At 44.1% G+C, this 15,556-nt stretch overlaps 1 protein-coding gene across 1 annotated transcript in view; it reads right to left on the bottom strand.

Annotated features, from left to right (window-relative positions):
- Positions 1-15,556, bottom strand: part of LOC148514722 (protein yippee-like 2) — a 109,478-nt gene that overhangs the window by 59,777 nt on the left and 34,145 nt on the right. The window contains exon 2 of the mRNA XM_088481035.1: positions 11,474-11,789. Coding sequence (XP_088337161.1) covers positions 11,474-11,590 — 117 coding nt within the window. The 5' untranslated portion in view covers positions 11,591-11,789. The remainder of the gene's footprint in view (positions 1-11,473; positions 11,790-15,556) is intronic.

Below are 15,556 nucleotides of genomic sequence, written 5' to 3'. Positions count from 1 at the left end.
TGCATGTAGCTCACAATTACTGAACAGCTTTATTTTTACACTGCAATTTAGTCTGGAGTTTGGACCCCTCCCAAATCTAAATTTCTGCACATTTACATCCGCCCGCCTGCAGTGCAACATTGTTTTGCCAGGGTGTAAAGTTACTGGTTTTGTTTTATTGCTTTGCTCCTACAGTACCTCAGAATCAACCTCATAGAGGAGAATTCAATATGAAACGTAAACTTCGCTGTCAAAGTTTACGTTTCATATCGGTGCTTTTACCTGGGATAAAGTAGCAGGCGCACGCCCGCTTATCCCTGTATTCAATATGAAATTAACGAAAACGGGAGCCTGCGAAGTGGGATTTGCGTAAAGTTACGAAATTTTCCTTAAAAAAATTGTAGGACCCCCCTAAAGTTGTAAAAACATGGGGGATCACTATGGGTACCCCCGTTTTAGCCTGTAAATGAAAGTCGGGGATTTAAATAGCCCGAGCAGGTGTTATTTCCCGACACAACAAGTGTTGCAGAAGAGCACTTAGGTTATTTTTTTCATTTTTTTTAAGTGGTCCCATCAAATTTGGGGTACATGAAAATGGGTACTAGCGTATTTTGATGTCCCTAAAGTAAGTTTTTAAAAATTCTGCATTTGTGCACCTGCCGCTATAAATCTATTCTAGAAAACACCTGCCGCATACTTGCAGAATAGCCCTGAACCTATTTCCCTATTGTTAAACATTTTTTTTTCACCCCAATTTTTAAAATAAATTTTTTGGGGTGTCCCTATTTTTTTTTTTTTTTGACACAGTTATTTTTAAAATGTCATTCCCAGGGGTGCAGGCTATTTTTTTTAAGCCTGCACCCCTAAACTCCAATTCTGCACTTTTTTTCGCCACTTATTCAGTGGTGAAAAGTTATCCCCGTTTTTTTTCAAAGACTTTTCGAACCTGCGAAAAGTCTTTGAAATTGAATACGGTGTAAAACTAAAACCTGCGATAATGACGTCATAGATGCGATATTAACGCAAAAAACGGACTTATCGCTCCATATTGAATTCCCCTAATAATGTACTAGGTACTGAGATGTGTTTTTGTAGCAAATAAACTGGTAAAAAGTTGTAAATAAAGCATAACGATGCATGGTGCAGGTCATAATGTAAACTGGAACTGGTACAAAGTTACCGACTAGGCATAGTGATGTATGATGTGAGCCAATCATATCGGACCTGTCCTTTGCCTTTTTACCCTAGAATGTGTCCTTTTTCCAGCCTCAATTTTGATTATCGGGAATCTGCGCGTGCGACCCATTCTGCAAGTGTGCAGAATGGGTCCTACTCAATCACACGCAAGCCCTTGATTGCCTCTACCTGATTGACAGGTAGAGTAATTTAAGGGGCGGTGCGAGGGCTGCCGGTGTTCCCGGAAATGGGGCGTGTTCCTGGAAACGGGGCATGTGCGCCCAGTTTTCCAGGAGTGGCTAGCCCAGAGACTGCATGAACATACGCAGTCTTCGGGGCTCACAAGCCAGCCAGCCTGAGTAGGCTGAGGTTTACTCAGCTGTCCGGCCGCCTGGCGCCGTCCACCATCGCGACCATCGACCACCGATGGTCGTGATGGTGATCCCAGCCTGTGACCTCCGTCGCAGTGCTGGGATCGCAAATGCAGCAGGGGGTGTCATATACCTGCTGCTGCATTTGCATTATTGCAAGGATCGATTATTGCAAGGATGCCTGCGTGCAGCTTTGCAATTGCGATCCTTGCTGAATCAGGCTCTTAATTCGTTTATAGTGTACAAGTACTAGGTACTTAGGATTAGTATTTTGGTGTGGCCAAATTGCAAAGTCCGTGGCGTGGTAAACAGACTGGCGTGATTTGAGGATAGGTGTATGTGGACACATTTGTAGGAATCAGTTTAGTTATTTGTAGTGTATTAGGAGATGACATATGTAGGATTAATAACTTTGGAAAAGATAAATCACATTTTTGCTTTTCTATAAAACAGGCCCCCCTTTATCTGGTTTAAAGTTAAAGTTTGACCTTTGTGGTTGGAGAAGCACTATAGGAAGCATTCGTTCATTTACCAACATTATTAGAAACCTGCAATCCCTGTACATGCACCTTGGATTACAACAGACCCATCATCAATGCACAAAAGGGGCAGTCGTTTTGTGGGTATGCAATCAAGAAGCCAACAGTCGAAATGGCGAATGTGAAATCCCGGCAGGGGTCTAATGATAGGCGTCGAAATCACGATGCCTATCATTATCCCTGCGCTGGGAGCACGACGCCCAGCATACTGAACGAAGGTAAGCCGGGTGGCGGGCACGGACAGCTGCGGGGGGGGGGGGTCCTAGGTTAGGGTCTCCCAGGGGGGCCTTAGGGTTAGGCACCCCCCCGGGGACACTTAAGTTAAGCCTGTGGGGACGGGGGGGGGGGGGGATTAGGTTTAGGCAACTATGGGGAGGGTTAGGCACTAGGGGGGAAGGCACCCCTAAGGGAGGGTTATGGTTGGGGGGGAGAGGGTAATGGAGCGTACACACGGTCAGATTTGTCAGACTTGTCAGATTTGTCAGATGAACGACTAAACGATTTGAACGATTTGGACGATTTGACCAAAGTTTTGAACGATTGGAACGATTTGAACGATTGAACGATTTTTGACTGCATTAAAATGAATGGAATCGTCCAAGTCTGACTGCAAACCCATCAGATGTCAGATATCGTTATCTGACAAACGGGAACGCGCATCGTTGATCGTCCATCGTTCAGGCATGTCAGATATGAACGATTTTCCTTCAGATATGAACGACTGAACGATTTTTAAATCGTTATCGTCCATATCTGAAGAAAAAATCTGATCGTGTGTATGCACCATTAGTTAAACTTACCTTTGTTACCTGTCGGGATCTCCACTGCTGCCGGTCTTCCGGCGTCAGGATGTGAACTGCCGGTCATAGGTCCGGCGGTCCTTCATACCGATCCCGTTTTGTGGGCTGAACTAATATTTATACAAATGTAGCCAGCAGATTCACTAGTAGCTCTTTCATGTCAGGCCTCATGAATATGCGACACCCAACAACAAGATTTAGTGCATGTATGGGATGCTGTAGTAGAATCTCTACAAGATTGGAGGGAGTTTAAGTTTACATTTTATTTAGTACAATGCAGAAAGCAAATGTGCCAAAGGCAGAAGTTACTGTTCTGCAATTATTTACAAGAGACAGGAAGGAAGTAGGGAAGCCACAAAGAATAATGAAATACAAAAGGAAGACAGAGAATAGTGTCAGTATATATGGATGACATAGGGGGGAGATGTATTAACCGCCGAAGAGGCATCAGCACACGTTACATGTGCTGATATCGCTTCTCCCACATGTATGATTGGGGGTCTGGGCTGTAAATTACAGGGGCGCTTTGTGCCCCTGTCATTATCGGCGCTGCTATCTACAAGATAGCAGGGCTATGTATGAATGGTCAGTTGACCGTTCTGCCTGATGCAGCTATCGCTATAGACAGCTGCAGCCTGACGATGCCCTATCCCCACAGCAGGGACAACGCTGTCCCTGCTGCGGGGGCTGCCGGCTCCAGGGCTGCACGCGGGATCTGGGGATGCTTGCGAGATCCCATGCATACTCAGTGGAGCCGGCCGGGAGTTAGACACAGCGCATCATCACTAGGCTGATGAGCGGTGTGCTCAGGCAGGGATCGCCGGAGGGGGGAGATGTCATCATTAGTGCTTCCTACTTCGCCTCGGTAAAGAGGCGAAGCAGGAAGTGTTATAGTGCTGCTGCAATAAATCATAGAGAGCCTATTACAGAACCTTAAAGTTCCCAACCAGATAGAGGAAAGGAAGCAGTGATGTAGGTACTACTGGCATAATCAGACACCACATAGTGAAGAATTGGCACAAAAGTGATGACAGCAATGTTAGGATTGTAGAAACAATACAAAGATATAACTAGGAATGAGGGGCCTTTGTCTGGAGAGCAGTCTCAGTAAAACTAAGATGACAGAATGGGTAAGGCATTTAGTTGTACACAAGCCAATTTAAAGGCCAAATTCAATTACTGCCAATTACACAGATTGAACTCAATTTTGCTATGGTTTTCAGTAAAACTACTTTACAAATATTAATCTGATAGGATTCAGCAACAATAATTTTTTAGTATCTATCACATGCAGAATTGTGCTAGAAAACCTGGCCAATGTTCCTGCATTAGAGATATTTGGTAGTAGTCAGAGGGCAGTATGAAATACAGAGGTAGAAAGTTACTGGGCAGATTACATGGGCTTCAACAGTACCAGAGATATCCAGCATGAGGACAGAAGGTCCCCTCCTTGCTGTTGCCAGGGTAAAGAGAGTGGATCAATAAGAGAAAGCAGCAGTCACTTTGATTTTATCTAGGGGTGAGCAGGTTCGGATTTCTGAAATCCGAACCCCCCCCCGATCCGAGTCAGGCTCGACTTTTCCCGCCTGACTCGGATCTGAAATCGAGGCAAAACGTCATCATCCCGCCTTCCGAGTCTCGCGGGTTTTGGAACCTATATAAGGTACCCGCGTCGGCGCCATTTTCTCACTCGGCTGTGGACAGTGAAGAGGGAGGGTGGGAGTTAGGGCTGGCTGGGCTGTGTAGTGTAGTGTAGTGTAGTGCAGAGTAGTGTTGTGCTGTGCTGCTGTTGTCCACTACTTCAAAGTCCATAGGGGCTGGCTGTGTTGTGCTGTGCTGCTGTTGTCCATAGGGGCTGTGTCCACTCCTCCAAAGTCCATAGGGCCTGGCTGTGTTGTGCTGTGCTGCTGTTGTCCATACTAGCTGTGTCCACTCCTCCAAAGTCCATAGGGGCTGGCTGGACTGTGTTGTGCAGTCAGTTGTCCATAGGGGCTGTGTCCACTCCAAAGTCCTGTGCAGTCCCAGTCCTAAAGGGGTGCAGTAGTGTTGTCCAGGGGATGCTCTGTCCATCAGGGGTGCTCCCCCCAAGTGCCAAAAAAATAATATTTTTTCTGTGTTTGTGAATTGTGTGCGCAGTAGCCGCACGTGCATCAACAAAGTAGTGCCAAGCGTGCGCCTGTGTCATAAGTAAAGGGCCGGCTGGCTTGACCGTTAAAGGGTGCTGTAACCCCCAAAGTACACTCCAGTCCAAACCAAAAAAAAAAATATTTTCTGTGTTTGTGAATTGTGTGCGCAGTAGCCGCACGTGCATCAACAAAGTAGTGCCAAGCGTGCGCCTGTGTCATAAGTAAAGGGCCGGCTGGCTTGACCGTTAAAGGGTGCTGTAACCCCCAAAGTACACTCCAGTCCAAACCAAAAAAATATATATTTTCTGTGTTTGTGACTTGTGTGCACTGTGGCTGCATGTGCATCAACAAAGATGCAGCGCCAAGCGTGCGCCTGTGTCCCATAAGTAAAGAGCCGGCTGGCTGGACCGTTAAAGGGTGCTGTAACCCCCAAAGTACACTCCAAACCAAATAAAAAAATATTTTCTGTGTTTGTGAATTGTGTGCGCAGTAGCCACACGTGCATCAACAAAGGAGCAGCGCCAAGCGTGCGCCTGTGTCCCATAAGTAAAGAGCCGGCTGGCTCATTTCTTAAAGGGTGGTGTAACCCACAAAGTGCACTACTCTCCAGCAAAAATAAAAAAATATTTTCTGTGTTTGTGTGCGCCTTAGCCGCACGTATATATCAAATCGATATAACATAAATGGAGGACCAAACTTTCTCCGATAAAAATAAAATAGAGAAAGATCAAGAACCACTTCCTCCTAGTGCTGAAGCTGCTGCCACTAGTCATGACATAGACGATAACATGCCATCAACGTCGTCTGCCAAGGCCGATGCCCAATGTCATAGTAGAGGGCACATACAATCCCAAATGGCAAAGTTCAGGAAAATGACCTTGAAAAAAACATTTAAATCATCTGAAGAGAAACGTAAACTTGCCAATATGCCATTTACGACACGGAGTGGCAAGGAATGGCTAAGGTCTTTCCCTATGTTCATGACTAGTGGTTCAGCTTCACATGACGATGGAAGCCCTCCTCCCACTAAAAAAATCAAAAGAGTTAAGCTGGCAAAAGCACAGCGAAGAACTGTGCTTTCTAAGAAGATATCACAAATCCCCAAGGAGAGTCCAAGTGTGGTGGTGGTTGCGATGCCTGACCTTCCCAGCACTGGACGGGAAGAGGTGGCTCTTTCCACCATTTGCACGCCCCCTGCAAGTGCTGAAAGGAGCACCCACAGTCCACTTGCTGATATGCAAATTGAAGATGTCACTGTTGAAGTACAACAGAATGAGGATACTGGTGTAGCTGGCGCTGAGGAGGAAGTTGGCGAGGAGGATTCTGATGGTGATGTGGTTTGTTTAAATCAGGCTCCGGGGGAGACAGTTGTTGTCCGTGGGATGAAAAAGCCCATCACGGTCATGCCTGGGCAGAAGACCAAACATTCCACCTCTTTGGTCTGGCAATATTTCTATCCAAATCCGGACAACAACTGTCTTGCCATATGTAACATATGTAAAGGTGAAATAAGTAGGGGTAGGGGCGTTAACCACCTAGGAACATCCTCCCTTATACGGCACCTGCAGCGCGTTCATAAAAGGTTACTGTCAAGTTCAGAAACTTTGGCTAAGACCGTAAGCAGTCCAGGGACACCTAAATCCCGTTGTCCTGTTGTATCCAAGCGCCTGCAAACCACACCGTCAACTCCCTCCTCGTCAATTTCCTCCTTAGTCAGGATCGGAAGTAGTCCTGCAGGCCATGTCACTGGCATGACTGACTCTCCTATCTGGGATTCCTCCGGAGGATCCTGCATTGCTACGCCTCCTGCTGCCGCTGCTGCTGCTGCTGCTGGGAGTCGTTCATCATCCCAGTGAGGAAGTAGGAACACCACTACTTTTACTAAACAATTGACCCTCCAACAGTCCTTAGCGAGGAGGATGAAGTACGACAGCAGTCATCCTGAAGCAAAACGTATAACTGAGCCCTTGACTGCTATGTTGGTGTTAGACGTGCATCCGGTATCCGCCATTAGTGCAGTGGGATTTAGACAATTGATGGAGGTAGTGTGTCCCCGGTTCCAAATCCCATCTAGATTCCACTTCACTAGGCAGGCGATACCGAGACTGTACAGAAACGTCAGAAAAAGTGTCCTCAGTGTCCTGAAAAATGCAGTTGTACCCAATGTCCACTTAACCACGGACATGTGGACAAGTGGAACAGGGCAGACTAAGGACTATATGACTGTGACAGCACACTGGGTAGATGTATCACCTTACGCAGCAACGTCACCAGTAGCAGCATCTCAGAAACGCCAGCTCGTTCCAAGGCAGGCTACGCTGTGTATCACCGGTTTCAGTAAGAGGCACACCGCCGACAACCTCTTAGAGAAACTGAGGGAAATCATCGCCCAGTGGCTTACCCCACTTAGACTCTCCTGGGGATTTGTGATATTTGACAACGCCACCAATATTGTGCGGGCATTACATCTGGGAAAATTCCAGCACGTCCCATGTTTTGCTCACACAATAAACTTGGTGGTGCAGAATTTTCTGCAAAGTGACAGGGGTGTGCAGGAGACGCTTTGAGTGGCCCGAAAAATTTCTGGCCACTTTCGCCATTCAGCGACTGCGTGCCGAAGACTGGAGCGCCAGCAAACACTCTTGAACCTGCCCCGCCATCACCTGAAGCAAGAGGTTGTGACGCGGTGGAACTCAACCCTCTATATGCTTCAGAGGATGGAGGAGCAGCAAAAGGCCATACAAGCCTATACATCCACCTATGACATAGGCAAAGGAGGGGGTATGCACCTGACTCAAGCACAGTGGAGAATGATTTCCGTGTTGTGCAAGGTTCTCCAGCCCTTCGAACTTGCCACACGTGAAGTCAGTTCAGACACTGCCAGCTTGAGTCAGGTCATTCCCCTCATCAGGCTTTTGCAGAAGCAGCTGGAGAAAGTGAAGGAGGAGCTAAGACGGAGCGATTCCGCTCGGCATGTGGGACTTGTGGATGAAGCCCTTCATTCGCTTTGCCAGGATTCCAGGGTGGTCAATCTGTTGAAATCAGACCACTACATTTTGGCCACCGTGCTCGATCCTAGGTTTAAAGCATATGTGGTGTCTCTCTTTCCGGCCGACACAAGCCTGCAGAGGTGCAAAGACCTGCTGGTGAACACACGGTCAGCTGAAGCGGAACGTGACACGTCAACAGCTCCTTCTTCATTTTCTCCCGCAACTGGGGCTGCCAGGAAAAAACTTAGCTATCCTAAGCAACCCTAAGCAACCCGCTGGCGGTGATCCAGGGCAGGCAGGACCAAGTTTGGACATCTGGTCCGGACTGAAAGACCTGGCAACAATTTCTGACATGTCTACTGTCACTACATATGATACGGTCACCATTGACAGAATGGTGGAGGATTACATCGGTGACAGCATCCAAGTAGGCATGTCAGACAGTCCGTACCTGTACTGGCAGGAAAAAGAGGCAATTTGGAGGCCCCTGTACAAACTGGCTCTATTTTACCTGAGTTGCCCCCCCCTCCAGTGTGTACTCCGAAAGAGTGTTTAGTGCAGCCGGGAACCTTGGCAGCGAAAGGCGTAGGAGGTTGCTTCCACAAAATGTGGAGAAGATGATGTTCATAAAAATGAATTATCAACTCTTCCAGGGAGACCAGCCTCCAGAACGTACAGAGGGACCTGTGGTGGTGGATTCCAGAGGGGACGAGTTAATACTCTGTGAGGATGAGGATGTACACAACACTGAAGAGGGTGAGGAATCAGTGGATGAGGAGGATGAGGACGACATCTTGCCTCCGTAGAGCCAGTTTGTGCAGGGACAGATTAATTGCCAGCTTGTTTTGTGGGGGCCCAAACAAACCAATCATTTCAGCCACAGTCGCGTGGCAGACCCTGGCGCTGAAATTATTGCTTTGTTAAAGTGTGCATGTCCTGTTTATACAACATAAGGGTGGGTGGGAGGGCCCAAGGACAATTCCATCTTGCACCTCTTTTTTTTCTTTGCTAAATTATGTACAGTTTGGGGCCTAGTTTTTCAAACTGCCATCCTGTCTGCCACTGCAGTGTCACTCCTAGATGGGTCACGTGTTTGTGCCGCCCACTCGTGTCGCTTAGCATAGTCATCCAGCTACCTCGGTGCAACCTTTTGGACATAAAAACACTATTGTGAGGTGTGAGGTGTTCAGAATAGACTGGAAATTAGTGGAAATTAAGGTTATTGAGGTTAATAATAGCATAGGAGCAGAAAAACCAACACATTCTGTGATTTTAGCTGTTTTTATGCTTTTTTAAAAAAAAATACAGATCCAAAACACAAAACCCAGAACCCAAAACACGGAAGGGTGGTTTTGGCAAAACCAATCCAGATCCAAAACACGAAGAAAGATCCAGATCCAAAACCAAAACACGAAAAGGGGCCGGTGCACACCCCTAATTTTATCATTTGCTTTACTTCACATATATTATCACTGGCACAAATTTATCATTTATCACTAAGGGCCGCATTCAATTAGCCTTGCTCATTTACCATGCGGGCAAAAAGTCCTTGGATTTTTAAGCCTGAGGCTATTCAATTAAAAGCCATTTTTCCATGTGCTGTAAATGTGTGGCTAACGTACATTAACCCACAGATTCCGGGATAAGTATCCAGATCGATTACTCACCGCCGGGTGATAACCAAAGATTCTGAACCGTCCTGACATTTTATCAGCTTAAAATAGGGATTTTTTTCCTACTTTCCACCTGACGTGGAGGAGCGAACTAAAATACAGTTATGTACTTATTATTATTATTATCATTTATTTATATGGCGTCACAAGAGTTCCGCAGTGCCTTACATAGTACAAAAACAAGTTGTAGACAAGTGACTTACAGAACACCACAATACAGGACATGGATAATATATATTGCTACATTAGCAACCATAACACCCAGATAACCAACAGAGCATAAGCAACCAAGTGTTAGGTGCCCTAGTGGTGAGTAAGAAGTAGATGACACTAAAGTAAGGAGAAGCACAAGAGGGTAGATGGCCCTGCTCGTGAGAGCTTACATTCTAAAAAGGTGGGGGAAGACAAACTGGTTTGACACAGATGGGGTAGATGGGGATTATACACCTAGCCTCAATACGCCATGTGGTGTGGGTGAACCATTAGGTTCTGTGCGACTCGACTTGCGCAGAGCATTTTTCTTCCTGAAAATGCGTCTTAGTCACAAACTGATGTGACAAAGACTGCACTAATTTGATATGTGACACTTGTATATCTTTGTGAGACTGACACTATATAGAGTACAATTTTGTTATCTTTTGTTTATTTTTACAGTTTTAATGCTTGAGACTTGAACTTTGTTTGATGAAAGAGGATATTAAAAGGTGGAACAAAGGTCTTTAATTCACACTTTACATCACAATCAAAAAAATGCAATTTCAATAAGGGTATGTAGACTTTTTATTAGAGATGAGCAGCTCAGTTTTGGCTCATATCTTCCTGCCAAGTTCGGATCTAAGATTGAGGCAAAACATCATCTTTAACGGACGTCTGTGCTGAGAGGTCAGTGAAAGATGACGTTTTGCTTCGTTCTGTGATATAAATTTGGCGGGAAGATCTGAGCCAAAACCATCATCTCTACATTTTATATCCACTGTATGATATAATTTTTTTTTTAATTTACCCTTCGTCAGCTGCAGATGCAAATTGCTCTTAAAAATAAACTAACATTTAATATACTTGGTTTACTTTAACTTTACAATTGAAAAAATAAAATAAAAAAAAGACTGTATAGTGTACAGTCTACAATATACCTTAATGTAGGTTTTTGGAACAGAGGGCCTGATTCAGAGCCGGATGCTATTTGCGCTCGCTCATTCAGCAAAAGGGGCCGGCTATTTAAATTGAGCGCTCGCTCTTTGCGGTCTGTTGACGCCTCTATGTCTGAGCGAGCGAACGAAACATGCGCTCACTATTTTGTAAAGACGCCCCCTGGCCGCTCGCATCCTACGTCATTTCCGCTATTTATTAGATTAATCGAGTACATCGAAAGGCGTCTGAACTGCTCGCAGTGCTTGTAGTAGGATTTTCCTACCGCAATCATGCGAACAGTTCAGGCTAAGAGACAACCAAGTGATGTGGCCAATGACGCTGCTTTGTTAATTATGCACACCCTTAAAACGCCCGTTTTGACCGTTTGGCACGCCTGCGTTCGGATCACCACTCCCCATTTTCGAGCACCTTCCACTGTTACATCCCACAAACGCCTCATCCTGTCACTCAAATTAGCAGGCACTCGCTATTTTGCGAGCGCTCGATTTCCGACCGCACTGACTGGTTGGCGCATGCGCATTACCTCCCATACGCATGCGCAGATGTGCGAACATCGCTCGGAGCAAACGAGCAGCCGCTTACGAGAGGCTCTGATTCAGGCCCAGAAACACCGATCTGTCCACATAACAGTGGCAGTCAAAGAATTTTACATTAAAAACCAGCTTACCTTTGAAATTAGCTCATCGTGGTTTGCCAGATGAGCTCTGCAATGGATGCAACTGTATGTTCTGTGACACGATGGCAGGTAGGCCTGAAACGTTTTGGACCTTGTCATTTTCACCATTGGAGCCACTGACCGCTGAGTAAACTCTGGAGTGGCCCACGAGGCGCTCCCGCAGGAAGGATCGCACGGGAAACACCGGAAGACACAGGTAAAGGCCGTGGTTTGGCAGGTTACGGGTGTGGGGGCAGGCTCCACACGCTGAAGAATGCACTAATATTTGTTAGTGTGCCCGGAAACCAATGTGAAATTCCCCAATGACCTAGAAGAAAGAACATCAGTTTGTAATGTAATGTAAATATAACCAGGTGCATCTAAAATATGGAAAGGCTTAAAAATGAAGTTCATAAAATTATTATTATTTTTTTTTTTAATTAAAGATGACAACACTCAAGTTTACGGGGAGAAAAAAAAAAAAAGGGTAAAAAAAAAAAAAAAAACCTCACAGAGAGCTCTATTATTAATACTGCAGTGCCGTGATTAACAACACATCATAAATTTGGTCTAAAGCCCTGTACACACTGCACGATGGGTGTATTGAGCGATATAGGCAGCGGCAGGCACGGCATTGGTAAGTGCATACACACTTGCCAATACCTGTAATGACTGCGGGGTGGGGGGTTGGGTTTTGGGGGGGTTGGGCTTTGGGTTGAAGCAGGGCCATGCTGTTACCCCCCAAATGGCAGCATGGCATCGTTAATGATATCCCCAGATTGAGCTGCATATTCAGACGACTGGGGATATCGTTAACGACCCGCGGGAGTGCGCATCGTTCATCGCTTGGTGCATACACACTGGATGATTTTGAACTATATATCGATCAAAGAGGTTGTTATCGTTCATAAATATAGCCCAGTGTGTACAAGGCTTTAGACATACCTCGTGCCCTTCCCAATTTAGGGGATTGTCCTGCGAGCCAACAACTTTGTTGTGACTTTCAAAAAGTATGTCCCAGGGACCCAGCACATCACAATAGTGAGCAGATGCAAAGTGTAGCCGATGCCTCTGGTGGATGCATTCAATTCAAGGGTGTTTTTAGTGGAAGGAATGGGGGGGCTAGCGCTTAGGAGATTGCACCTTATGATTAGTCCTCCTGCCCACACTCTCCTTCTTGCCATGTAAAATTGGTTGTCCAAAATGATTTTGAGCTGCATGTAGCAGTCCCAGATCACTACAGTAAAACATATTTTTATATATATATATATATATATATATACATATACATATATATATATATACACACACACACATACAGTCAGGTCCATAAATATTGGGACATTGACAGAATTTTCAGATTTTTGCCTCTATTCACCACCACAATGGTTTTGAAATGAAACAAACAAGATGTGCTTTAACTGCAGACTTTCAGATTTAATTTGAGGGTGATTACATCCAAATCAGGTGAACGGTGTAGGAATTACAACAGTTTCAATATGTGCCTCCTACTTTTTAAGGGACCAAAAGTAATGCGACTATCAACTCAAAAGCTATTTCATGGACAGGTGTGAGCTATTCCCTCGTTATTTCATACCAATTAAGCAGGTAAAAGGTCTGGCGTTGATTCTAGGTGTGACATTTGCATTTGGAATCAGTTGCTATCAACTCTCAATATGAGATCCAAAGAGCTGTCACTATCAGTGAAGCAAGCCATCATTAGGCTGAAAAATCAAAACAAACCCATCAGAGAGATAGTTGATTTGGCCACACCTAATGTTTTTGCTGTTTGGAACATTCTTAAAAAGAAATAATGCACCGGAGAGCTCAGCAACACCAAAAGACCCGGAAGACGACGGAAAACAACTGTGGTGGATGACAAAAGAATAATTTCCCTGGTGAAGAAAAACCCCTTCACAACAGTTGGCCAAATCAAGAACACTCTCCAGGAGGTAGATGTATATGTGTCAAAGTCAACAATCAAGAGAAGACTTCACAAGAGTGAATATAGAGGGTTCACCACAAGATGCAAACCATTGGTGAGCCACAAAAACAGGAAGACCAGATTAGAGTTTGCCAAACAACATCTAAAAAAGCCATTACAGTTCTGGAACAATATCCTATGGACATATGAGACAAAGATCAACTTGTACCAGAGTGATGGGAAGAGAAGAGTATGGAGAAGGAAAGGAACTGCTCATGATCCAAAACATACCACCTCATCAGTGAAGCATGGTGGTGGTAGTGTCATGGCGTGGGCATGTATGGCTGCCAATGGAACTGGTTCCCTTGTATTTATTGATGATGTGACTGCTGACAAAAGCAGCAGAATGAATTCTGAAGTGTTTCTGGCAATATTATATGCTCATATTCAGTCAAATACTTCAGAACTCATTGGACGGCGCTTCACAGTGCAGATGGACAATGACCCGAAGCATACTGCATAAGCAACCAAGGAGTTTTTTAAGGCTAAAAAGTGGAATGTTATGCAATGGCCAAGTCAATCCCCTGACCTGAATCCGATTGAGCATGCATTTCACTTGATGAAGACAAAACTGAAGGGAAAATGCCCCAAGAATAAGCAGGAACTGAAGACATTTGCAGTAGAGGCCTGGCAGAGCATCACCAGGGATGAAACCCAGCGTCTGGTGATGTCTATGCGTTCCAGACTTCAGGCTGTAATTGCCTGGAAAGGATTTGCAACAAAGTATTAAAAAGTGAAAGTTAGATTTAGGATTGTTTAGATTGTCCCATTACTTTTGGCCCCTTAAAAAGTTGGAGGCACATATAGAAACCGTTGTAATTCCTACACCGTTCACCTGATTTGGATGTAATTACCCTCAAATTAAATCTGAAAGTCTGCAGTTAAAGCACATCTTGTTTGTTTCATTTCAAAGCCATTGTGGTGGTAAATAGAGGCCAAAACATGAAAATTCAGTCAATGTCCCAATATTTATGGACCTGACTGTATATGTGCATATGCATATATATGCATATATATATGTATATATATATATATATATATTATATACACATATACATATATACATACACACACAAACTACTAATTTTACTGTTATAATAACCAATTTATACGTATGAAGGATGTGCTTTTCTACTTGCATACCTTCCAACACTGCCTATTGTACTACGGTTTTCCTCTTTTTTTTTTTTTCAAGTGCAGCATCATGATCTAAATTAATTCAATTAACAAAATTAACACAAAGGAGACAATCCGTTTAGGTGTGAGTTGGCTTGTAAGAGCAGTTCTCTCAAGGAACTCATTCTGCGAAGTGCAGTTGCAATCCAATTCCAAACTCGCATTTTTTTTTTTCAGAGGAAATTCGCATTTTTTGAAAAGGTAGGGAAATCTTTTTCTTAAAATAAAAATGTTGGGACACAGTGCTTGGAGACCCCCCTAATGACTATTTATGCATTTGGTTAATTTGCCCAATAATTACATGTCATTTCTTGGTGTTAAATATGGCCTCAAATTACCATAAAATCAACTTTTTCATTAGTTTAGACACCCTAAATTTAAATGGAAATTGCTTTTTATTATTTTTTTTAAAGTGGCCTCAAATTACCACAAAATAAATAAATAAATTCTGCTTTTTTTGCATTCTTCGATTAAAACGGAAAAAGTTTGCCTTTTTATATATTTTTTTTCCATTCTTAAAAATAAATGTCCAAATCAGCACTTTGACACAATTTAAAGACTTCCAGCAATTCCCTTATGCCGACTAACTAATTTTACTAGCTATGTTTTGCTAGTAAAATAATTGCCTTTTAAATTTCGGGCATAAACACAATCAGGAAGTGCTAGGTTTCAGAAACTGACGCTTAGTAAATAAACCCCCAGGAATGGATGTTCCTATACTATGGACCATTTGTAGTAGCTCCAAAGCCAAACAGTGCTAGCCCTCTACTGATACCTGCATTAATGAATGGGAGCTGTTATATAGATTTTTGGTAGTGTAGAAAAAATGTTTATAAAAACACACTATGTAATGTTTTGTCAGTTTAAGTTTCCAAGACATATTTAAAGAACGCACTGTTAAAAATTAAGAATGTTTCATTTAGGGTGGTTGTAGA

This window comes from Taudactylus pleione, unplaced genomic scaffold, assembly GCF_031769625.1.
Source record: "Taudactylus pleione unplaced genomic scaffold, aTauple2 ptg000260l, whole genome shotgun sequence".
Lineage (NCBI taxonomy): Eukaryota > Metazoa > Chordata > Amphibia > Anura > Myobatrachidae > Taudactylus > Taudactylus pleione.
Note: the sequence above shows the minus strand (reverse complement) of the source record. Positions and strands in the feature narration are given on the sequence as shown.